The sequence below is a fragment of the Meriones unguiculatus genome, chromosome 7, assembly GCF_030254825.1.
Source record: "Meriones unguiculatus strain TT.TT164.6M chromosome 7, Bangor_MerUng_6.1, whole genome shotgun sequence".
Taxonomy (NCBI): Eukaryota; Metazoa; Chordata; class Mammalia; order Rodentia; family Muridae; genus Meriones; species Meriones unguiculatus.
This window is the reverse complement of record NC_083355.1, coordinates 108,321,214-108,347,200: the sequence shown is the minus strand read 5'-3', so window position 1 is coordinate 108,347,200 and position 25,987 is coordinate 108,321,214. Positions and strand designations below refer to the sequence as shown.

At 42.7% G+C, this 25,987-nt stretch overlaps 1 protein-coding gene across 4 annotated transcripts in view; it reads right to left on the bottom strand.

Moving 5' to 3' along the window:
- Window positions 1–25,961, bottom strand: part of Unc79 (unc-79 homolog, NALCN channel complex subunit) — a 228,201-nt gene extending 202,240 nt beyond the window's left edge. For 2 of the 4 annotated variants that reach the window (XM_060388081.1, XM_060388088.1), the window contains exon 1: window positions 25,243–25,387. In XM_060388081.1, coding sequence (XP_060244064.1) covers window positions 25,243–25,264 — 22 coding nt within the window. In that variant the 5' untranslated portion in view covers window positions 25,265–25,387. Of the gene's footprint in view, window positions 1–25,242 lie in introns of all 4 variants that reach the window. The other 2 variants (XM_060388091.1, XM_060388089.1) reach the window with 2 other exon arrangements.
- Between the last annotated feature and the right edge of the window lie 26 nt (window positions 25,962–25,987).

Genomic DNA, 25,987 nt, shown 5'->3' with positions numbered 1-25,987 from the left:
TTGGACATTTGTGGCTGCACCCTTTCTCCTGAGAGGACCAAGACCCAGCAGTGCGCCCAGTACGGATGACACCTGCCAAGGTCAGAGGAGCAGAGCTGAGAGAAGACTGGCAAAAACCGCCATCTTCATGAGTCCCCCATAGAGATACATTGTTTTTTTAACCCGAGACACACTGTCTGGCAAGCATGGCCCTGGTTTTCATTTTTCTTAAGCCAGTGAAATTTCTGCCCTCTTCCACAATGTCCTCAAACGGCTAAGGACACTCATATACCTCACAGAAGTGTTCTATTTTGAGCTACTTCTACGGGCTACAGGTAAATCTGAGCTTAAACAAAAAAAAAAAAAAAATACAAAGTAACTCTCCCATACCACAGCCCCTTTTTAAAATTTGTTTCTGACTTGATTAGTTATTTCTGGGGGAGGGGGGCTCTCAAAGACAAGTTCAAGGCATGTCCCAGAGACTGCATAGGTTATCTGCATAATATGAGAGGGAGCAAAACCACATTTCTCTATCTACCTACCTGTGACTTTGTTCTCACCCACCGTTAACATGCTGTTCTAATTGTCCTGTTCATCATTCCCTGGCTCTTCTTTACTCTTTCATCTGAGCATGCGTTACTCAAACCTGTTCTAATCAACTTCAGTGAGACCTGGTTGTATAAGGAAGAATCAGTCATGCAATGGCTCCTGAACAAGTTTTATGCATCACTCTTTTATTAAGGAATAAAGGGCTGTTGCAGCCACCTTCGGACCCAGAAATAGGAGTGGGTTATTAGACGCAAATCTACTTCTGCAAACAAATGCCATTTAGCCAAGGAATGGTATTAAACACCAGAGAAGAGACTTGAGCATCCAAGAGAGTCCACCTAAATGTGCCACAGGAGGAGGGCTCTGGGAAGCGGGTCCTGGCAGCAACGCCAGAGTCAGACCAAGGTCTTCCATTAAAACCAGGCGAGCCAGTTGGGATAAAAACAGTAAAGGCCACTGACGATGTGCACCAGAGCAGAGAAGAGTGTGTCCCCAAAACCAACTACACCGGGTAAGAACGGGCTGCTGGCAGCTGCATGTGTGCAAGACCCCAGCATTCACATGGGAAGACACAAAAGAGGAGTTAATGGTCCTCAGTTCGTGGAACCCTTCCAATCGGTGAGCGAAGAGCACCATCAGAAATGGGCTTGGCTGGTCTGAAAAGAGCAGTCCTGCAAAGAAGGGCTCTTCAGGAGGCGAGAGCTCAAAGTGAAGGGGCAGACCTCCAGTGGAAACACGAGCAAGCCAAACCCTCCCTCGGAATCATGCTCTGCACTGAGGGGAAGCCACTGAGGACAGAACGCAGGTGGGCCACTGCAGTGACACTGGACTTGAAGGACAAAGAACGCACAAAGGGAAGTGGGCAGAGGAGGCAAAAAGAGAACTCAGAAAAGACGAGGGCAAAAGCAAGCAAGAGGGACCAGGCAGATGTCTCGGTGGCTAAGAGTGTGTACTGTTCCTCCACAGGACCCGAATTCTGGTCCCAGCGCCCATGTCAGACAGCTCCAGGGGGACCCATTGCCTCTAACACCTGAGGTACCTGCACTCACAAAACCACAAACAGACATATATGTATACACATAATTATGAATAATTTTAAGCCTGGCAGTGGTGGTGCAAGCATTTAGCCTCAGCACTCGAGGCAGAGGCAAGCAGATCTCTGTGAGTTCGAGGCCAGCCTGCTCTACAAAGCAAGTTCCAAGACAGAAGGGCATACAGAGAAAAATCTGTCTCAAAAACAAAAAAAAAAAACAAAAACAAGAATAATTTTAAATTTTTAAAAAGCAAACAAAAGAATCATGTCTCCTCCTGAAATTGTAGAAAAACTTAGTTAACCTAAAAACTGAGTAACAGAAAATCCCACATATTAATATATATAAAATAAAAAATTAAGGATATCATAAAAATAAATTTCCATACAAATTCATAATAAGAAAAGAATATGCCATAGGGGAAAATGGTGTGAGGTAGTACATCTGCTAAGCAGCTCCATTTAAACATCCCGTAACATGGTTTTTCCAACTCAAAACACAAATAATTGAAAACAAAGAAGCAGCAGAGGTGTGTCCACTAAGCAGATAAAAAACCCACAGCACAGCCCAATATTTCAAAACAAGCTCAAAATAATTAAGAAAACTTCTAGATCTATGTTGTTAAAAATGCTAATGTTAGTGACAGATAAAAGAGAGATAATAAAAAAAAGCAAAAAACTCTGGAGAGAAAAATAAGAGAACTATTTCAATACCAAAAGCTGTATCAGTCAAAATGTAAGATTAAAAAAGAACAGTGCTTAAAAAAATAAAGCATGAAAAAGAGCAATTCCTTTTATTTCATTGTATTGCTCTGTGTGTGTGAGAGAGAGAAAGACAGACAGAGAGAGAGAGAGAGAGAGGTGGAGGGCAGGGTCTATGCACACGAACCAGAGCATCCGTGGGGAGGTCAGAGAATGGCTTTGTGGAGTTGGTTCTCTCTTTCCACGTCTCTGTATGTTCCAAGGATTGAACACCAAGTTTGCTCCAAAAGTGCCTCTACCCACTGAACCATCTCACCTACCTCAGAAAGAAGCAAAGTGGCTTTTGGTTATGATCATCTAAATCTCAAAGGAGCTTGCCTCTTGCCACAAAAATATAAACAAACAAACAAGTAAATAAATAAATCACTCACACAAGTAAGAAAGCAACAGAACAGTGGAACAAAGTTCCCAAAGAGAATGAGAGGAGGAGGCAGGATAGTTAGTTCCCATCTCCAGTCCCATCTCCAGGCATTGACCTGGAGACTGTCTACACAATATGGCCAGACAGAAAAACTCACTATCTTTCTGGACTGGGGAATTAGAAAAAATGAAAAAGAAAGCTGGCAAGCTTTAAGTGGTAAAACAAGTGGCATAATCGTAAAAGCAGAAAGTCAGACTGGCAGTTCTCAAGCCTTAGACATCTATCTCACAGTCCTCAAGCCCTAGACATCCACGCCTCTCAATGACCACCGCAGAACAGGCGCAGGGTCGCTCAGCTAGAGACCAAAGACCTGTGCAGAGCAGCAAGCTCCATTCAATGGAGTTTGCTAGATTACACTGGTAATCCCAACACTTTGGAGGCCAAGGTAGGACAACTGTCCTGAGTTCAAGGACAGCTTGGGCTTCAGAATGAATTTCAGACCATTCTGGATTCCAAAGTTAAGACCTGTGTCAAGGAAAAACAAAAAAGGAGGAGGGAGTAGGAGATGGGGAAAGGAGGGGAGGGACTGAGATTTCAACTCAATCCCAACTGAAAAAAATGACCTACTAAAATAAACAAAGTCCATCTGCAGGAAAAAGGAAACCCTCCACGGTTTAGCATTCATGAGATCCCCAAATGCTTCGGAAAAACCGAACAAAGAAGCAGGATAATGACTTATACTCAGAAGAAAAGAAAGTCAGTCTAGTTCAACCCTGAAAAGAAACAACTGTCAAAAATAAAACAGATTTCAGTGCAATCCCTACACCTATCCTAGATGAAATAAAACATACTTTCAGTGCATAAAACTCTCATCAGAGAGACGGGAAGTCTCCACATAAAAAGTGAACAAAAGAGATCTGGTGAGGTGGCGAGGCAGGCAGAAGCTCTCCGAGCTGACAGTGAGAGAAAACCAACTCTCAGAAGTTGTCCTCTGACTTCCGTGCGCCCACTCACACAGACAACAATGGAAAGCAACATTTAAAGATTTCTTTTAAAAAGTTAATAGAAGATAAACAAGATCAAAATTCTAGAGCCAAAAAAAAAAAAAAAAAGAAACCCTACAACTTTTCCTAAAAATAATTCACCAGATGGGCTCAGCAGCTGAACATACAAAACACAGGGGCAGTTAATAGAAAGTGTCCTAGGTGAACGATAGGGGAAAGATTCGAGGGAAGGGGAATGAAGAACTTCAGGGGCTGCTGGGTAATGTGGGATACATGTTTAGGGAGACCATCAGAGGCACAGATAGAAAACAATGGGGCAGAAGCATTTGAAACCCTGGTCATGAAAGATGTTCCAGATTTGGCGTAAGACAAATTTTTAGATACAATATACACGCAGGCGTAAACTCATTGGGAGCCCATGCCAGTAAAGCCACGTGGTCCCCACGCTGGCAAAAACAAAGATAAAGAGGTCTTGAAAGCCCCAAGACGTAAAGCACTCTACGTCAGCTCCGTAAACACGCACCAGGCAATGCCGATCACCTCAGCAACCATGAAGGTCAGATGGAATGGCATCTCTACTGAAAAGAAAACCGCTAAATCAGAATGCTATGTTCAATAAGAAAAAAAAAACTATTAATAAAGATTAAGAGCAAAATAAAGATCTCTTTGGATAAAAAGAAGTTAAAACATTCGGTCACAAGCAGATTTATAGTACGAAAAAAGTCACAGCAGTTTGTTGGACAAATAAAAAATGGGATCAGGTGGAAACTTGAATCTTTGAATCTTTGAAACTCTGAATTTGTGAAAAAATTACTCACCAATTAAAAAGGAAGAAAACAAGGAAGAGAAAGAGAGAGGGAGGAGATGAAGGTGAGGAAAGAAAAGGAGGGTCGCAAAAAAGTGAAAAAAAATTGATAAAACAACAAAAAGTGCGCCTCTTTTTCTCTTAATTTCTTTACTAACCTGGTTCCTTGAAAATTAAAGTTATAATGTTGCCCTTGGGAGCCTATAACATATGTAGCTACATTACAAAAAAAAATTACAAAATAGATATATGAGCCTATTGGGTTACAAGATTTTTATATAATCAGAACATTTAAATTTTGTTAACTGTTGTAAATTAAGGATGTATATTATCATTGCCAAAGCAACCATTTGTGGGGGTTTTCTCTAAAGCAGGGTGTTACGTAACCTAGGCTAACCTTAAACTGTCTCTATAGCTAAGGATGATCTTGAACTTCTGACCCACCCGTATCCACTTCTCAAGTGTGGGGGTCACAGGCTGGCGTCACCACACCCGGGACTTCATGCACACTAGGGCAAGCACCCTGCCAACAGAGCTACATCTCCAGCTCAACCGCCGAGAGAGAGAGAGAGAGAGAGAGAGAGAGAGAGAGAGAGAGAGAGAGAGACACTACCTCAGAAGCAATAGGAAAGTCTACCATGTTGAAAAGAAATGGGTGGGAAAATCCGTCACACAAATAAGCAAAAGCAGGCCGTGGTGACAATATCAATATTCTATGAAGCAGTTATCAAGACAAGACACATTAACAGAGGCAAAGCACCGGCTTCGTAGTAAGAAAGGAGACCATGAACCGGAAAACATCAAATGCCTAGGAACCCAATAAAACAACTTCAAACACACGAAGCTAAAGCTGATAGACTTCAAGAAAAGAAAGAAATCACATATACATAGGTAAAGACTGCAACATGCTTTCATTCACAACTGATGGGGAAAAAAACAAGGCAAAATTCGTCAAAAACATAGAAGACTAACATATCACATGATTCCAAAATATATTCCCTTCAATTATACAAGTGATGTTTATCTGCATATCAGACCATATTTGGGGTCATAAAACAAGTCACAATAACAGTTATAAAAGAGTCAAAGCATACAAAATATGTTCTCGTGTCATAGTGAAATTATGTTAGAAATCAAAAACAATGCAGCAACCAGAAAAATAGCAAATATTTAAAATTAAGCTCACTGCTAAAGAGACCCCTGGCTCAAAAAAAGATCAATAAGCAAACCAGAGACATTAGAGAATATTTTGAGCTGAACGATAATGAAAATATAACCTATCAAAATTTGTGGGCCAGCATGGTAGCCCACACTTTCATTGTTCAGGAGGCAAAGACAGAAGGACTGCCTCAAAGCCAGTGAGACCCTGTCCAGAAAACAAACAAACAAACAAAAAAACAAAAAAAACATAATAGGATATGCTTAAATCGGGACTTAAAAGAAAATACATAGCTTTAAGGTTGCTATTTTAGGGAAGTAAGGTTTCAAATCAATGATATAAGCTTTTACTTCAGTGAACTTCAATGATCTAGAGAAAATTAAATGCAAGCCAAACCAAAGGAGAGAAACAGCACAGCTAAGAAAAGCATCAAGCCAAACACTGACGGAGACTAGTGAAATTCATAACCTCTACCCAGGAAAATCAAGAAGGAAAAACAGGTCGTGACTGCCAATATCAGAAATAAAGGAGCAGGTTGAAGTTCAGCAGGTAAAGCACAAGGTATTTAAGCGTAAAGACCTGAGTTCCGATCTCCAGCACCCAGGTAAAGGCCGGGCACTGTGACAGACATCTTTAACCTCAATTCTGGGGATGCGGAAACAGGTGAATCCCAGGAACTCAATGGCCAGCGGGTCTAGAGCGGTGGTGCTTGCTGGCTAACGTTCCTCACGCTGCGACCCTGTAATACGATTCCTCATGTTGTGGCGACTCCCCACCATAAAATTATCTTCATTACTACTTCATAACTGGGATATTGCTACTGCTATGACTCTTGGTGTAAATATCTGATGCGCAGGCTCTCTGACATGCGACCCTGTGAAAAGGACGTTCCACCCCCCACCCCAAGAGATCGCGACACACATGTTGAGAACGACCTGACTGTATGAACTGGTAAGCTCCAGGTCCAGCAAGAGCCCCCGCCTCAAAAAACAAGCTAGAGAGTAAAAGAGGAGTACACCCAACGTTAGTCTCCAGCCTGCACGTGGGTGAGCACAGGCAAGTACACACCCACATACATGCATGCACACACACACACACAGCATGCTTGCACATAATATTATAATAGCAAATTAAAAAACACAGCAACAAGTTCTGCAGATGAAAAAAAAAAATAAGGGATTGCTACAGACAAGTTTGTGGCAATACACAGGTATCTGGACAAATCGGCCAAATGGACATGATGAACAGATTCCTTGAAAGACACGAATAACCACAACTGGCCTGTGATAACATGATGTATGTCAGGGGTTTGTGTGTATACATACATGCTCATGTGTGCACACAGGTCTGTGCAGGTAGGCACGGGAAAAAAAAAAAAGTGTCCCTGATTGATTGCCTAGGCTGGTCGGCAATTAGTGGGATCCAGGGAATCCTCCTGCCTCCACGCCAGTGCTGGGATTAGAGATGTGTGCAGCCAGGCCAACTCTTTTTACTTGGTTATGGGGCGGGGGGACCTCAGGTCCTTAGCTTGCACCACAGTACACTGCCCCCCTGAGTCCTTTCTGGGGAGATTTGGGCCACAGGTCCAGGCTCCTAACTCCACAGTCTTTGTTCTTTCCTAAATGCCTAGAGTAATACGGTAAAGGTACATTTTCCCCCCTTGGTTTGGAACAGCTTTGTAGCAATGAAAGTAAAAGAGTTTCTTGAGACAATATTAAGACTGCAGAAGCAGACTTCAAAAATCATACGTTCATACGTACATACATATTTTTCTCTCTCCTTCTCAACCTATTCCTTTTTCTCTCAACAATCGAACATAGAAAGAAACTGAAGGTTTCCCTAATCTCCCCTCACTTTTCCATCTAGGAGCTGGACATTTAGAAGTTGTCTGGCATATTATCTGAGTAGATGCAAGGCCATCTAGTTTCATAAGGAGTCCTGCTCATATCTGAGAGACACGAGGTACCTTCCTCAGTCCTAAGCATATGTTGGCTTCAGTCATGCTTATGCAACGAGGTCTCTATGAAAACACAAAGAACAGGGTTCTGACAGCTTCCAGACGGCTGGGCCCATGGAGGTTTCTGGAGGGTGGGTATGTTCAGGAGGATCATGGGAACCCCGTTACCTTTTCCCCATGCCTCAGCCCTGGGCATCGGTTCATTTGGAACCTTTGCAGTGTCCTTCATGAGAAAACAGCAAACTTGTTTCCCTGAGCTTCTGTGCTCAAGCAAAGTAATAAAACCTGAGGACAGTTGCAAGGGTCTGGTTTATATAGATGGCCACCCAGAGGCTCGGGTGAAGCCACACAGGGCCTTTGATTAACATATGGGGGCAGGGATCATAATTGAGGAAATAGTTCCAAAACCTTGGTATTTCTAGGTTGACCGTGTCAAAAAGGGGTCAAATGGGGGAAGGCCCAGCTAACTGCAGAGCTAACTGACTGAATGCAGTTGGGAAGAAAGCCCTGTCCCTTTCTTGTCACAGAAGTGATCTGTGTAGGGGCCACACAAGGCAGAAACTAAGTCTGAGTTGTTTGCTTCCATCAGATTGCCCCTACCAAAGAAAGAAAGAAAAGCTCATGGACAGCTCTATGCACTATCGAGTTGAAGTGAAAACTAGAGAGAAATAAACAGAAATGGAGAGAGCACTGTCAGCTCTTCACAGACTCAGAAAAACAGGGAAAAGAACTCTGCTAAACTCATTTTAGGAGAGCAATTTTGTCCCAATTAAGAGAGAGAGAGAGATTGAGATTATGGGCAAGTATTTTTTAGATAGAACAATCCTTAACAAATTCTTAGCAAACTGAATTAAACTATGTTGTTTTTTAAAAAAAGAAAACATAGATTCTAACCGTACAGGGTTTATTTCAGGAATACAAGGCTGGTCTAATCCTGAGGAAGTTTCAGAGCTATCAAAGGAGGAGAAGACAGGAGCACTGTAAGAACACCCATCTCGTCGTTTTTATTTAACCTTCCTTCTCTCCAAGGTCCTAGCCAGTGCAATAAGGCAACTAAAAGAAATAGAAGTCAACATAGGAAAAATGCATGATCACCTGTCTTGAAAACCTCAAGTAACCCAAGCACCAAGCAGCTAAGCCTAATAAGTAAAAATGGCCACAGTGCCAGCAAAACCATGAACACCTACAAAACTCAATGCTGCGTGTCCATATGTTCATACGACAACCGCACTTAGAAAACGATTTTTTTTTTCGGTTTTTCGACACAGGGTTTCTCTGTGTAGCCTTGGCTGTCCTAGAACTCACTCTGTAGACCAGGCTGACTTCGAACTTGTAGAGAATCACCTGCCTCTGCCTCCCAAGTGCTGGGATTAGAGGGGTGTGCCACCACCACCCAGCAGAGGATGAAATTCTAAAATTAAGTTTCTTACTGTTGTTGGTCTCTGTTTGGCTTTTGTTTTTGTTATTTGTGTGTGTATGGATATGTGTTTTCATGTGTTCATGTGTGTGTGTGTCCATGACCAATAGGTCCTGAGGATCTTCTTATTCATCTCTGCTGCAATGGTACTGGGGTTACAGTTGTGTGCCATGGTGACCAGCTTTCACGTGCATGTTAGGAATCCAAACTCAGCTATTCACACTTGTACAACAAATAATTCACAGACTGAGCCGTCTAGCCAGCCCCTTGGCAGATATTATTGTTCTTGTTTGTTCCAGAATTTGTTTTGCTTTGTTTTGTTTTGCAGGGTGGGGGTTGTTTGGTTTGGTTTTACAAGACAGAATTTTTTAGTGTGTCCCTGGCTGTCCTGGAACTCCTTCTGTAGACCAGGCTGGCCCCAAACTCAGAGATCCTCTTGCCTCTGCTTCCTGAGTGCTGGGATTAAAGGTGTGTGCCAACACTGCCCAAGGTTTGTTTGCTTGCTTTTCATTTTGGTATTTTAAGACAGGGGTTCATACTATAACTCAGGATGGCCTGGAATTCACAGTGTAGCCAAGACTAGACTAGGATTTTACATACCTCCTGCCTCAGCCTTCCTAGAACTGGGACTACAGGAATGGACCCCCATGTCAGGCTTGTTTTGTTTTGTTAGATGCAAGGATGGAACCCAGAGTCTTGCTCAAGCCCTGCAAACACTCTACCACTGAGCTACATGCCCAAGCCCAGAGAAAGAAAAGTGAGAAAACTACTCCATTCCCTGAAGCACTTAGGAAAACACTTAATTAAAGATATAACATTGCAAAGGGCAGTCAAAACAGACCTCCACAAGTGTGTTATCCTCTGTGTGTGTGTGTGTGTGTGTGTGTGTGTGTGTGTGTGTATTTCTTCAAAAAGCAGAGGATTCAGGTTAAGATTGTATTTTTCCCCAATTATCAAGAAACCAAAATGACAAATATAGCCCATGGCAGCTCAGTCTCCAAGTGGGTTCCCTAGTAATGGAAACAGGGGCTCTCTTTGGCATGAACTCAATGGTTGGTTCTTTGATCACCTCCCCTTGAAGGGGGAGCAGCCTTACCAGCCCACAGAGGAAGACAATGCAGCCAGTCCTGATGAGACCTGATAGGCTAGGGTCAGAGGGAAAGGGAGGAGGACCTCCCCCTATCAGAGGACTTGGGGAGGGGCATGGGAGGAGATGAAGGAAGGAGGATGGGATTGGGAGGGGATGAGGGAGGGAGTTATAGCTCAGACACAAAGTGAATAAACTGTAATTAATAAGAAAAAAAGAAAGAAAGAAAGAAAGAAAGAAAGAAAGAAAGAAAGAAAGAAAGAAAGAAAGATGCAAGTATTAAAAAAAAAGACTTAGGTTCTAAAACCTATATGAAAAGCAAAGAAGTTGAAACAAATTTGACAAAGAGTGTAAGACACAGAGTAACAAAGACAGTGTGCCTTGAAATAAAGAGAGAGGTTTAAATGGATAAACAGAATAGAGCCCTGAGATAAGCCTGGGCATCACAGTTCACTGATTTTCAGCAAAGGTCCCAAGGGACTTCAATAAAGACAAGATGGTTTTCATAGCAAATGGAGCCTGAATGAATGGACATTGTGTGTGGAAACAAAAAAAAAAAAAAAAAAAAAACCCAAACCTTACTTCACCTCGTACATGAAAACTGACTCTAAAGCATTCACAGACCTAAAAGATAGAGGCAAAACAATTTAAGTTCTATATGGCATTGGAGAAAATACTTTTGCCTATGATCAGAAAAAAAAAAATTCTTGAATAGGACATCAAAAGCAAAAAATGATAAAAAAAATATGTAATGAACTATAGAATATAAAGTATTTATTTGTTATTTATACAGTGTTCCACTCCCACGTGTGCCTGTACACCAGAAGAGGGCACCATCATGTGGTCGCTGGGAATTGAACTCAGGACCAATTTAGGAAGAACAGCCAGTGCTCTTAGCAGCTCAGCCATCTCTCCAGCCATCTCTCCAGTTCTCATTTTTAAAGTCATAGTCAAGGGCTGGGGAGATGGCTCACTCAGCAAAAGGCTTGCTCACAAGCGTGAGGACCGATCTCCACAACTTACGTAAAAACAATAGGTACGGTGGCACACCTTTGTCACCCCGGTGCTGCGGAAGCAGAGATGAGTGGGTTCCTGAAGCTTCTGGCTGGACAGTCCAGCCTCATTGCTGAGATTCCAAGCCAGTGCTGACACTGGGAAGGAGGTAAATGGCCTCGCTGAACCAAACAGCCAGGGTTGTCCTCGGCCTCCACTCACTTCTGCGCACACATGTGACCACACACAAACTCTTTTTTTTTTAAGTCATAGTTAATAAAACACAAAAGTAAGCTACCTATTAGAAGCAACTTTTTCAGGAAAAAGTGTTTGAGCCTAAAGCTTACACAGAACTCTTAGGACTCAATAAAACCAAAAAGTCCAATAAAAATGGGCAAAAGAGTTGAATGGACATTGTCCAGAAGAGGATACCAAATAGCCAAGAAGCATGAGAAAATATGTTCAACATCGCTAGTCCTCAGAGAAATACTAATTAAAACCACAAAAAGATTCCCTTATATTCTGTCTAGAAAGATTAAGATTGAAATGACTGACAGCACCAAGTATAGGCAAAGGCAAAGGACACTGGACCCCTCTCCTACGTTTCTGAGTGCAAAAACATTACAGTCACTTTATACAATGGTAAGGCAGTACTTTTAACATTAAACATTCATTTATCATAATCTCAAGGAATTCTCTTCCAGGTATTGAACCTAAAGGGAATAAACAGGGGCAAAGAGGACGACTCAGTGTAAGCATGAGGGCCTGGCACCCACATAAAAATCATGAAAACCTCAGCACTGAGAGCGGAAACAGAATCCCAGGAGCTCCCTGGCCTGCCAGCCTCGCTTCCAGTTCGGTGAGAGGCCCTGTCTCAGGGAAATAACACAGAGAACAACAGAGTTCACCCCGATGTCATGCTCTGAACTCTACATGTGCACACATGATACATGTATCTGTATAGTCATGTACATGTGAAACACACACTCACTAAGTAAATGTATGTCCAAAGCCAGGCACGGGAGACACGTTTATAAACTCAGCACTTCCTGAGGCAAAAGAATTACTCTAAGTTCGAGGCCAACCTGGACTACATAGTGCGCTTCAGGCCAATATGGAATACATAGTGAGATGTATTCCATATGTAGCGCAATGCTGGCTCAAAACACAAAGAATTCAAAATTAAATCCCACGTGAGAACACATACACAAATATTCCCAGCAGCACCATTCATAAGCTCCAAAAGCTGGAAATATCTACATATCTATCTACCAACTGGTGAATGTGTAGACAAAGGGCAACAGACACACATGCCACAGCATACTAGAGAGCCATGAAAGTGAGTGAATCGTTAATAAAGATGACACAAATGACCCTCAAAAACAGTGTGCTGAATAAGAGCTGCTACCGTCTGGAAAGGAGTTCCTCCACAGGCCCATGTCGCCTTGGTCACCACCCTGTGGCACTTTCAGGAGGTGGTGAAACCCTCAAGGGTGGAGTCTAATTAATGGGAAGAAGTGAGGTCATCGGTGTGCCCCCCAGCAGGAACCCCTGGGAACCCAGATTCTCCTCCTTCTTTGTTCCTTGACTGCCGTGATCTAAGCAGCTTTCTCAGCTACATGTTCCTGCCATGATGCGTGTGCTCACCGCGGCGCAAAGGCAAACCGCAGGCAATGACCGTGAAAACTGTGAGCCAAGGCTGGGCTCGGTGGCACCAGCCTGTAACCCCAGCACTCAGGGATGCTGAGGCAGGTGGATCCCTGTGAGTTCGAGGCTACAGAGCAAGTCCAGGACAGCCGAGGATACACAGAGAAACCTTGTCTCAAAAAAAAAAAAAAAAAAAACAACAACAACAAAAAAGTGAGCCAAAATTACCTTTTCTTTCTTATAAATTGATTGCCTCGTCCAAACATCAACAACAAAAAAGCTAAACATGACAGGCTAATGACATGCTGAATGACTCCATTTAATGTGAAATTTTATAAAAGGCAATATTTCAATGGCAGACACAAAGTGAGTGTCTTTCTGTAGCTGGGGTAGATAGAGCAGACCATGGTAACAGCCCAAGCGCTCTTGTATGGTGAGGGCCTGTCTCTCTGATTATGATAGTGCCTACAGGAATGTATGGATTTAGGAAGATCCACCGAGTACACTTTGAAGATGGATCGATTTTATTATATGTAACTATTTCCATAACAGGCAAACAGAACAAAACATAATGATACAGTCAAACGCTTATGGTTATAAGCTTATGCTTATAAATATAATAACGTGGTAATCATGGGAAGGCAATATTCAACTAAACAGTGTCAATTTTTTATCTGTACTTGCATTTCAAATTAAGGGATAAGTAAACAGATTCATATGCGTATGTGTGGAATCACCACAAAGAGGCTAGTCCAAGAGTGACTAACAAAGGTATGCTGTGTGAGTCGTTTTTTTGTTTTGTTTTTGCTTTTATATATAGGTCTGGAGAGATAGCTCATTGGTAAATGATTACTGGATAATCATGAGAACTGGAGTCCAGATCCCAGCACTCACACAAGCCAAATGTCCCTGAAGACACTTCTAGCCACTTGTAAGGGGCCAGAGACAGGAAGATCACTGAGGCTTACTGGCTTCCAGCATAACTGAGAAAACACAAGCCCAGGGATCAGAGAGAGACTCTGCCTCAAAGGAATACATGAAGAGTGACAGAGAAGGATGCTGAAGCCCTCTCTCCTGACACCCATGCATGCACGTACACACAGATGCCTAGAAACTCACACAAACACACACAAAATAAATAATTTGGGGACGGGAGGTTTAAGACAGGTTTCTCCGTGTAGCCTTGGCTGTCCTGGACTTGCTTTGTAGACCAGGCTGGCCTCAAACTCACAGAGTTCCACCTGACTCTGCCTCCGAGTGCTGGGATTACAGGTGTGCACACTTTTTGTTTTGTTTTGATTTTTGTTTGTTTGTTTTGTGTATTGTTTTGTTTTGTTAGGTTTTTTTTTCAAGATAGGGTTTCTCTGTGCAGCCTTGGATATCCGTCACTTTGTAGACTAGGCTGGCCTCCAACTCAGAGATCCACCTGGCCCTGCCTCCCTGAGTGCTGGGATTACAGGCATGTACCACTGCGACCCAACAAATAAATATTTTGAAAAGATAAAAACATATATAGATTTTTAAAACTCAAAAGAAAATGATCTGCTCAGAAAATTAAAATAAAAATTTTTAAAGGTCCAGGGGGGATGGCTTGGAAATTAAGAGTGTTGGCTGTTCATCCAAAGGAGCTGGGTTTGATTACTACCACCTCCATGTCAGCTCACAACCATCTGTAACTTTACTTCCAGGGGTCCAACACCCTCTTTTGGCCCCCATGGGTATGAGGCATGCACAGAATGTACAGAGGAATGTGCAGGAAAAAATACTCATACATATGAAATAAACAAAATCATCAAAGTACATACATAAGATAGGAATTACAAAAAAGTGCCAAAAATAGGACAAAGAAAAACAAATATCAAAATAATTATTTCTGAAACATTCTCCTAAAATATCTTGAAAATGAACATTGAAAGGCCACACAGCAATGACTTCAGCATGCCCAGCAATGAATCATGTAGTGTTAAATCTGCTTCAAAGAAAAAAAGGTCATCTGGGCAAACAGACAAAAACAGTAGCAAGAAAAGGGAAATAATCCTGCCACTAGACTATTTACCAATTCTTAAGCCCCAGAGGAAACAATATAACAAATTTAAGGCCCCTGAGTAAGGGAAGTAGAAATGAAGGCTTTTATATCTAACCAACCTAGCCTTCAAGTACAAGGCTACAAATAAACCTTCATAAACCTGTCAAAACTCGGGGCATCTTGATCCTGTGAGTACCTCCCATGGAATCTTTCAGAAGGAGTAAGCGTAAGTGGAAGGTTCTAACTGTCAGGGAGCCAGTAGAACAAAGCTGAGCCATGGCTATGGGGAGAGAACACAGTAACAACTGTACAATTATTAAAAAGCTGAAAATCCTGGGGAATAAATAGTGCATGTAGGTATGACTCACTAATAGACATTAATTATAAATACAGGGATATTATTTTATATCAGATGCTAGGAGAGGGGAGGCTACAAATAACTCCAATATCGTTCAATGTGGGGAAATAATTAGCCCCAAAACATATGAGCTAATTACCCTTATAAAAGGGAATTAATATAAATTTAATGAATAGAACAAATAAGAAAATTAAAAACTCACTGCATAATGAAAAAGCCTTTGATATAAAAGACATAAAAAAATAAAACAATGATAGAACGAAGGCCAAACACATTAATCATATCAGCAGATGAAATGGGCTTAACTCACCTATTGAAAGAATGGGATTTTCAGATTAGCTAATAAAGAAAACCCCAACACTGCACAGAATAGAAAAGACTTACCTAAAACAAAGAGACTCAAAGGAGTTAAAAACAAGACTATGTATTAGGTAAACACAAACACATAAAGAAGCAAACGGGAGCCATATTCCTGGTACCTGACAGGGCCACAAATTATCCCTAGACGCAGATGTGTACATCATGATGTTGAAGGCTACATTGACACTGAGTGCTTGGGTCGCTGATATTCATACACACCACAGAACAAGAGCAACTTCCATAAGCGGCAAGAGACAACGATGCGGGAACAGACAGAAACGCACTAATAACGCACTACTACCTCTCCCTCTGCGGTCAAATGTGCTAATAATCAACAGGGCACAGAATTCCTAATCAACATAAATCGTGTATCTATTTGACAAGTGTGATATTCTGTATCAATGGTAGGCATTACAACTGTCTTCCGAGCGCACACAGAACATGGGCAAAACCAAGAAAACGTGAAGGTTTTTAAAGAACAACAGCAGTGCATCAATAAAAACAGAAATCAATAATAAGACTGAAAAAAAATGCCCTACCACATTGGAATCTACACCATAAATGGCTCCTGGCAAAATACGAAATTCTACCGCAGACTTTCTCGAAAATAATGATAATAACACCTCAAATCTGTGACCAGGAATTTGTAAGCTACAACCAAAGGGAACATTAACAAATATATTATATGAAATGCTTATGTTAACAAAAATTAAATAAACAGGAACTCAAAACTCAAGAAAATAAATTTTAAATGAAAAAGGAAATCTAAAATTAAGGGGTAAGAGGCCCCAGGGAGAAAGCGTAAACATATGAAGCTAAGCATACAACATTAAAAATGATAAGGAGAGGTAAATATCAAATCAGGGGATGTTTGAATTCATATGGGACTTTTGCATAATCTCATACAAACTAAATTGAAAACTTACGTAGGATGTAACATTAATGTTCTGAGAAGGAAAACATGCCAAATTTCACCCCAGTAGAAAGTCTAAATAGAACAAATGTTGTAGAACAGACAGAAAAATAAGTTTAAAAATCCTATTACAAAAAAAAAATAAATAAATAAGCCCTGGCTAGATGGTTTCTCGGAAGACATTAAGCACACTTATGATTGAATAGTCTCAACGCTGCTGTGCTGCAGAGCAAGACAAGGCTCCCAAGCTCACTCCCATACTGAACAGAAGATTGTTCCCAGATCCTGACCAGAACTCACCCCGACTCTACCTCCTCCAAACCCTGCAAACCAACCAACTTATTACTATCAATTCAAAATTTCTCAAAGTTTCCCAAAATATAGTGTGGCATATTAATAAAGCTTTAAGTCATCATAAGGTCGCCAGGGATACAGAAAATGAATTTAACTCAATGCTCGTTTGTGCTTAGAAATTAATTGATTGATTGATTGATTGAAAAGGATAGATAAATAAATAAACAACTTCAGAGACTGGATAAATGACCCAGGGGTTAGAGCACTTGCTGTTATCGCAGAGGACCAGGATTCACTTCCCAGCAGCACCTACGTGGTGGCTCATAACCACCTTTAACTTCAACTCCAGGGAATCTGACATCTCTGTCCTCCTTAGGCACCAACCATGCAAATGGTGCATTTGCATCCATGCAGGCACTCACACATACACATAAAGCAAAAAATAAAATAAACATTTTTTAACTTAATAAGGTAAAAAAAAAAAAAGGAAAAGAAAAGATAGATGCTACTTTGTTACTCTATTACCAGGATCTAAAGGAATATCTTAACACAGAAATCCCTGTGTTCTTACTAAGATTAAAAAAAAAAAAAAAAGACAAGATCACGTATGCTAGGGAATGCCTATCTCCCCAGCATCTGAGAGGTGGAAGCATAATGGTGAGCTTGGGGCTACCATGAGGCCTGCTTCAAGAAAGAAGGCAGACACACTGCTGGATAGAGTCTTTCAGAGGCCCCTGCATGTTTCCTGTTTTCTCCCTCTTCCAGTGTCCATCCCATTTATCTTTCTGAGTGAGGACTGAGCATCTTACCCACGGTCCTCCTTCTTGCTTATAATCAAACTTTGGGCAGAATACAAGGAATCTTATGAAAGACGCGGGAGATAGTAAGACCTGGAGAGGACAGGAGCTCCACAAGGAGAGCAACAGGACCAAAAAATCTGGGCACAGTGGTCCTTTCTGAGACTGATACTCCAACCAAGGACCATTCGTGAATATAACCTAGAACCCCTGCTCAGATGTAGTCCATGGCAGCTCATTATCCAAATGGGTTTCCTAGTAAGGGGAACAAGGACTGTCTCTGATATGAACTCAGTGGCTGGCTCTTTGATTACCTCTCCCTGAAGGGGGAGAAGCCTTGCCAGGCCACAGAGGAGGACAATGCAGCCAGTCCTGATGAGACCTGCTATGCTAGGGTCAGATGGAAGAGAAGGAAGACCTCCCCTATCAGTGGACTTGGAGAGGGGCATGGGAGGAGATGAGGGAGGGAGGGTGGGATTGGAAGGGAATGAGGAAGGGGGGCTACAGCTGGGATACAAAGTGAATAAACTGTAATTAATACAAAAAATAAAAATTTAATAAAAAAAAAAAAGAAGAAGAAGAAAGCAGACAGACAAGAACACCAGCTGCCTGGGCTGTATTTGATATTGCTGCTTTAAGCCACTCAGGTTCTGGTAATTCTGACAGAAGACACAGGTGATGGAGACACGGCCACACACAGCCCTTTTCTTTCTTTCTTTCTTTCTTTCTTTCTTTCTTTCTTTCTTTCTTTCTTTCTTTCTTTCTTTCTTTCTTTTATTTTATTTTTCTCTCCCCCTCTTTTCTTCCTTCCTTCCTTCCTTCCTTCCTTCCTTCTTTCCTTCCTTCCTTCCTTCCTTTCTTCCTTCCTTTCTCTCTTCCGCTTCACAGATAAAGAATGAAGGCAAATGGGCTTAACAGTTATTCCTATGGAACACAGCTGGCGGGTGTAGTCAGCCAGCAGCTTGTCCTTATTATGAGCCGAGCTAAAACAATATTCACTCTCATTTGGAGAGAAGGATTTCTGTTCTTTGCCCTAACTAGGTGAGCATAGGTCATGAGTCCTTTTACAGTTCCACCTTTGAAGGAGGAAGTGAGGAAGGCGGGGAATGTATTTATTTCTTATGTGTAGGCCAAAGGACGGCTTCATGGACTGTTAGAGGGCCACCCACCCTGTCTCTCACTGACTCAGAGCTCACCAAGTAGGCCAGGCTGCCAGGCAGCAAGCATCAGGGATACACCTATGTCACCACTCCAGTGCTGGAATTAAAGTGTGAGCTGCCATGCCCGGCTTTTATCCTACCTTATTTCATTTTATTTGGTGTGTGTGTGTGTGTGTGTGTGTGTGCTCGCGCACGCGCGTGCAAGCGCCCAATTTATTTTTATTATGAGCACTATGACTGAGCCATCTCCCCATCCCCAAATATACATAATTCTTTATGCCAAACTGATTATATGACTATGATTTATCATCTTTCTCTCCTCCTAAGGCAAGCCCACTTGTTCTGAAAATTAAAATAATGCCACATATACATGAGTGTATATGTGTCCATATATCCTTTCAATTTATCCATGTGTCAGTCTCTAGGATGGATGAAAATGAAAGCTACCTCAAAATACTGAACACCCCTCTAAGTCTAATCCAATGCCAAATATAAAATGAGGCTCATGATGTGCTGTTGAAAGGGTTAGAAGGACAGACAACAAAGACAGAAATAGAACGCTTGAGAGGAAAGAAGCTAGGAATCCTACATAAACTGGTTTGCGCTCTCCCCACCACTAAGGGCTAGACCACTGGTGAGTACCTGTTAGCTACACTTTCTGAAGCAGTAGAGTTCATATCTAAACCAGCATTGCTCACTCCAGGGAGCTGCCATATCTCTTCAGAGGATGAGAAAGAAAACGCCCACAAACGTCTAACAAGGTGGTTCTCAACCTGTGGGTTGCGACACCTTTTTCAAACCTCTATTGCCAAAAATATTTACATTATGATTTACAACAGTAGCAAAATTATAGTTATGAAAGGGCAAGGAAAATAATTATTGGTTGGGGGACACCACAACATGAAGAACTGTATTAAAGGGCCACAGCCTTAGGAAGGTTGAGAACCACTGAGCTAACACATCATCTTAGCACATGTCTGCACACAAAAATTCACAAACGGACCATCAAATCGGTGCCTAGAACTTGAGCAGGATCCATAGCAAAGCACATCTCAAGGGATTTCTGACTCCTGATGTATCGCCACTTTATCTTAAAAACACCAATTGACTGCTTGTGAACTAAGACAGCCTACCAATTAGGAATCATAATTATTGTGCTAAACATAATAAAAGGAAATTTTGGCTAATTAGAAAGAATAAAAATGACACTCAATATTCAATAAAAGCGTAACTTGTTATATAAACACTATAACATTTGATTAAGCAACTACATTCCCAAGTATTTTTGACAATTATAAATCCATTTGAAAACAGATTTTATGCAATAGTCACATTGGAGAGAGAGCAGAATTTCATAATATTAAAAAGTAAAGCATAAAACCGAATTCAAGAGCTTGGTTATGTAATCCTTCTACACCAAAAAAAAAAAAAAAAAAAAAAATATCATCCACCCCTCAATCATTTTTATTTCTTCAAGAAACAGTTTTTTTTGTGTAAAATGTGCACCAGCAACGTGACACATCGAGGAGATAGGATATGAACACAATATAAAACACACACCAAGCAAATGAAGGGAACCAATGATTAAGCCAATTACTGGAATACGGTGTGACAGCTGAGTGCGCACAGAGGGGACGGGCAGCAGGGCAGGGCATCTGAGCTAAATATTCAGCATTAAGTCAGCATCGGCCACACTACAAAAAGGGCCACAGAGGGAAAGGGCATTTGGGGCCAGAGCATGGTGCACTGACGGAATTAAACAATCAGCCCACTGTAAGCACAGTAAAACAGACATGGTGCCAGGTGAGACAGAAGATGAAGAGCTTAGCGATTTGACATAGTTGTTGTGAAAAGTGGTAACCTTGGAAGACGCATAATTTTTTTTTACTTGAGTAAGTGGCAGTGCCTCTCAGCGGGATGAACGACACCTTTTAAACGTACCAGCCTGAGACAATACAGTCTGAGCTTGTTATCTACATATAAGATGCCTGTCTAGTTTAAGGCACATACATGTTTGGACTAGAAAGTTATATTTGGAAGTAATGAACACAAAGGAGATAACTGACTCCACCGGGAAAAGGAGAAGAGGCTGGACTAAATATGGAATCTTGGGTAGATATTTTAAAAACAAAACATAGCCCAAAAAAAAAAAAAAAAAGCCTGAGTAGAAACAGTCAGAAACACGGGAGAGTTTAAGGAATATATTGAGTAGTTAGTGTCAAATAACACAGAGAAGTCATGGTGTAAAACATGAGCTAAAAACCACTGCTCGTTTTACAATCCCAAATCACTAATTGTTGCTTGTATGAAGAAGAACACAAGCATTTCCCCTGCAAGAAGCTATTCCGTGGTGTTGTGCAAAGATTTTACAAGACTGCAGAGCACAGTCCTATGCTCAAAGGAAGAATGCTTTTCTGTCCTGGTGACCTTACCCAACACGACGATTAAGTTTGCATAGGGAGAGACAACCTCAAACTCAAACCGCTAAGTAGACACTGTCTTGAAAGGATTTGTCTGCAGCCTGCACGATGGCTCACCAGGTAAATGGCTCACCAGGTGAAAGGTGAGAGGGCCCATCCCCAAGCCTGACAGCCTGAGTTCAGTCCCTCTAACTCACAAGGTGGAAGGAAAGGCTTCTGAAAGTCGTCCTCTGACCTCAGTGTACATGCTATGGTGTGCAAGCACACACATACACACACACACACACACACACACACCTTAAGATTTTCTGAATGTCTCTAATGTAATCAAAATTATGTTTGGTTATTGAGACAAGGATACTGATTTAATGAACACATTAAAAATAGTACACCCTCACATTTCTATTATATAATTAGGTCATTTTTTTTTTTTAGCTTAAATTGTTAGTAGTTAATTTTCAAATTTGACAGACATTCTGATGGGTAGTCATATATAAGACTTCTGTTCACCAACTGTCACATTGTCGTAACACAAAAGATGACAGACGGGCAGCTCACACCTTAAAAAGGGTTCTGTGTAGGTAACCAGCCAGTGTTTTGCTAGAGATGTCAACTCCAGATGTCGCCATGCAAAGGAGACCAGGAATCAAGTCTAATCCAATCATCCATGTTCCATTTAGATATCTTTTTTTTTTTTCAAATTTTGTTGCATTCTAGAAAGCTAGACTCCAACTTTATATGCATCCACATTTTGGGAGCAAGCACATGGCTTTATTCTTGATGACAAAAGCAGGCCACTTACATCTATTAGCGTCACGCTGTGTGCCAGCTTCTGTGCTGAACTCCTTTCACGGGCCCTCTCCTTCCACTTTCACAACAGCTATTACATTATAAATGGTTCATCCAGGGCTCGGATGAGTTAAACTGACTTGTTCAAGGTCACAAAGCTGGCAGGAGACAGAGTCAGGATTCAAACCGAGGCCACAATCTGACGTGAGAGCCCCAACTCTTAACTTCTGCTGTTGTCAAAAGCAAAGGTTCATACTAAAAAGTGTTCCCAGCATATTCCGGGGCTGTTAGCGTTCACTACCAACAGAAAGGAAAAGTTGGGGGAGGGGTGGTAGAATCCTTTTGAGACACCCAAACAGATCATGAATTCTTATTTGAACCGTTCCCCAGTTCTGCATGTGCTGTATAAACATCTTCAGGAGGGGGGTGGGAGGCACAAAGAGGAAAAGGAGCTTGGCCCTTCTGCAATTGCCTGAGGACCTCCTCAGGAGTTTTCACCTCCTGTTATCAGGCAAGCTCTGCAGACAGCACAGACACTAGATGTTTCACGCAGGCTCCCAGCTACATCTTCGCTAAAACCAATCTATCCGGCATTGCTGTTGTTTATCGCATAAAAGAAAATGCTGCTCATACAAAATAAAGATCGTCTGTCCTAGCTCTGTGAGACTCTACACTTTAGAGGTAAACGTAATCTGTTTGGGTTGAAATACAAGTACTTCCTCTTGCTGCCTCAACCAAACTATATCCACTTCCTGTATGTGAAGCCTTCACTTCTCAAGAGGCTGCAAGAAAAAGAGTAATAAAATAATCTTGTTCCCGTATGTTAAGCCTAATCCTCCCCTCTACTTGGTTCTTAAGAAAGCTGTATTGTGCATGCTCCTGCCTGCAGAGGAGAAAAGGACTTCTCCTATCTTTCTTTTCCGTCTGGTGATCTTCACACCCAGGACAAGAGAAAACTCTTCTTTTTGATCCTTTCTTCTTTCTCTTCTCCAAAATGCTACACTCCTACCAAGCCCAAGGAAAAAGTGTTGCCATCCACAACTTCGCTTTAGTAAAAAGTATTTTCCGTCATCCACTATGCACCTTTTTGTGCAATTGCTCTATTTGCAGGAGTGCACATCACATCATTCATGTTAGTGCATAAAAGAGGAGAAGAAAAAAAATCCTAACTCTAAATTTTAAAACTGCCTATAAGACCCAAAGCACCCTTACCCCTTTCACAGCCTCCTTTTATTTACCCTCTTTGCCCTCCAACGACAGCTATTACCCCATACTTTAGATGGAATTCTAAGGCACAAAACTATTAAGCTAATTGACCCAGGTCTCCCAGGTCATCAGAAGGACAGGCACAGCTCAAGTCCACATGTTTTAGCCACGTGTGTAGCTACAGTGTCCAGTTCATTTTCTACAGATGAAAACATCTACCTGTGTTTTCAAACAAGTATAAAATAGCTGTACTTGAGTCCACAAATTGCACCACACAGCCAAGCCCTGGTCTAGATTTTTTTTTCATCCTGACATTCACTGCCCAGAAAACAAGCAAAACAAAGCATCAGGCAGACATCAAAATACAACACAAAGAAGAGGGCACAGTGAGAGGACAGTGATATTCACTGGCTCAAACCTGAAATCACTTATATAATTTGCAACCCCAGAATCAAATGATAGGTGATGGGCCTTCTTAACATTCAGGGTACACTAAAGTCTTCGGGGGGGACTAATGTCCTCAAGTGGAAAACTCTGCACAGATTCTCTGTTACAGGTACTCTAAAATGAGTGCATCTGATGTTTTTGAAAGTCTCTGTAGAAACAGAATTTTACTCTGAGGGTAGCTTTGACTTTTGGAAACAAGCAAAAAAAAAAAAAAAATCACAGGGAACTTCCTTCACTCTTTAGAAAAGATGGACAATTGAAATGAGAAGGGCTTGTTAGCGTTATAGCAATTGTGAAGTGGGTATATGCTATGTCCAGAGCTGGTGAAATCTTTTACATGTTTTTCCTGATTTACTATCACAACTACACGATAGGGAGCTTCAGCTCTACAGATAAGGAAATGGAGTTTGGGGGGGGGGGTCAGTTATCTTGCCCAAGGTCAGACAGAGGCAGAACTAGCATATAAACCCAGATGTTCTGAATTTCAAAATCATTGTGAAAGCTCTGGTGGAAAGTGGACACGCACAGCTTCCACAGAAGCATCAGTCTGGGAATTGTGAGCTGTTCAGTCTTACGCGGTGGGTAAACGGCCTACCGCATTTTATCTTACCCATTCCAAATGTGGTGTGTTAGGACCACTCCAAAGAAGATTTACACGGGCTTAGTGGGGGGCAGCACTGTCAGAATCAATGTGTGCTGCTCCGGAAGAAACAAAGAATCATTTAGAAGGGTAAGTTCCAGATACGCTTGTGTGAAACACCAGCGGATTGCCTAATAAAAATGATCATTTCTTTTACAGCCAGAAGCTTAAGTTCCTGGAGCCCTCAAATGTGCTCGGGTAAACATTCAACATCAACCAGCTCATCAAGTACATACCAAGGCCTACTAGTGCGCACTGCAATAGGAGATACTAGGGAGACCATGCTGGAAATGTTCTCCGTCCACATGGAGTTACCATGTTGCTTCCAGCTGAGCACAGAATCAGTCATTATTGGTACAACCACATTCCTCCTGTGCTATTAGTTTGTGTAAGCTGCCCTACAAAGAAAGCCTGCTCTTTGGAAAAATCATTAGATCAATTAGATCATTTTCCCAGCGCCCCTTTCACTGTCTTGTAATCCCCACGCAGTGGAGGTTAGTTCTAGCATCTGTGTTACTCTTCACGAGTTAATTTCCCTTATACTGAATGCAGAATCCAGCCTGCTCCCTGCTCCCTGCCCCCCTCTCTCCCTTCTTGCCTCTTCCACCCGAAGTGGAAACTGCAGACTCAAAACTCCCCGATGGCTCCAGCACCAAGAACTGGGCATGCTCAGAAGGCCAGCCAGGCTTTGGTTGCAACTGACAGTTCCCCGCCCCTGATTTGCCGCTGCCCCCCTTCCCCCACTCCAACAAGAGATACCGAAATGTTTATCTGAAAGATACGAGGCCTCTTTTTCCTGAGAATGACCCCATTTTAATTTCATCTCGCGGGGTCTTCGGTCTGGAGAACCCCACTGCTAACCCGAGAAGACCGCATTTTTTTCAGCACCGGGGACAGCGCCGCGCTGCCTCCGCCGTCCACCCTCCCCCACCTCCTTCCACCCCCCACCCGCCACCCGCCCCAACCTCAGCCCCCACCCCCGCACCAGCACAATGCCAAGGTCTCCCAGCAGCCGCAAACGCCGCAGCTGCGATAGCTCCCAGCCGGGGGCCGGGCCGAACGCCGGGCCGGCTGCTACTTACACTGCTCCGCTTTGGTGGACATGGTGCTGTCCAGATGGAAAGGCTTTGCCCCAAAATCTGTGTCGTGTGAGCTCCCTCGCTCCGCCAGCGATGTTGCGAGGAAAAGAGCGCATACCCCCCACCCCCCACCCCCTCGCTTTCCCCCTCCCTTAGGCCCGTGTCGCTACCATTCGGACAAAACGCACATCAAATTGCAGAATTCGGTCCCGGAAGGTTAGGAAATCGCCCCCGGAGAAATGGGTGGGATTTAATGGGCGGCCAAAGGCTTCCTGTCCGTCCCCTCCTGGAGCTGCCCGCGTGGATGTGGGCGGGGAGACCGAAAGGAGAGAGCGAGCTGCGGCTCCTGGTGAAATGGGAAAATGGGCTCGACCGGGGGAGGAGTATTTCCATTCATAAGGCGCACGGAGGGGCCGGGTGTTTCCCAGAGAAAAGCCTCTTAAAGTGCCGGAGTCCCCGACCATTTGGATCTCCCCATTGGCGTTCTCCAGGCCTGTAGATCCTGCGGGCGAAGCAGCCCCCGGCGCCTCGACGCGGTGACCGGAGAGGAGCACAGGTGCGTCCCACGCGCGTCTCAGCCTCCGGGAGGAAGGGCAGGGAGGCGGATCCGGGGCGGGCTGCACACAGCCGGGCCGGAGGGCGACGACGGTGCTCCCGAGGACTGCGAGGAAGGAAATGGAGAGGTAACACTCTGCATGGCTTCCCGGCGTGCCGCGCTCCGTGCCCTCTGCCTCCCCTGGCGGATGGG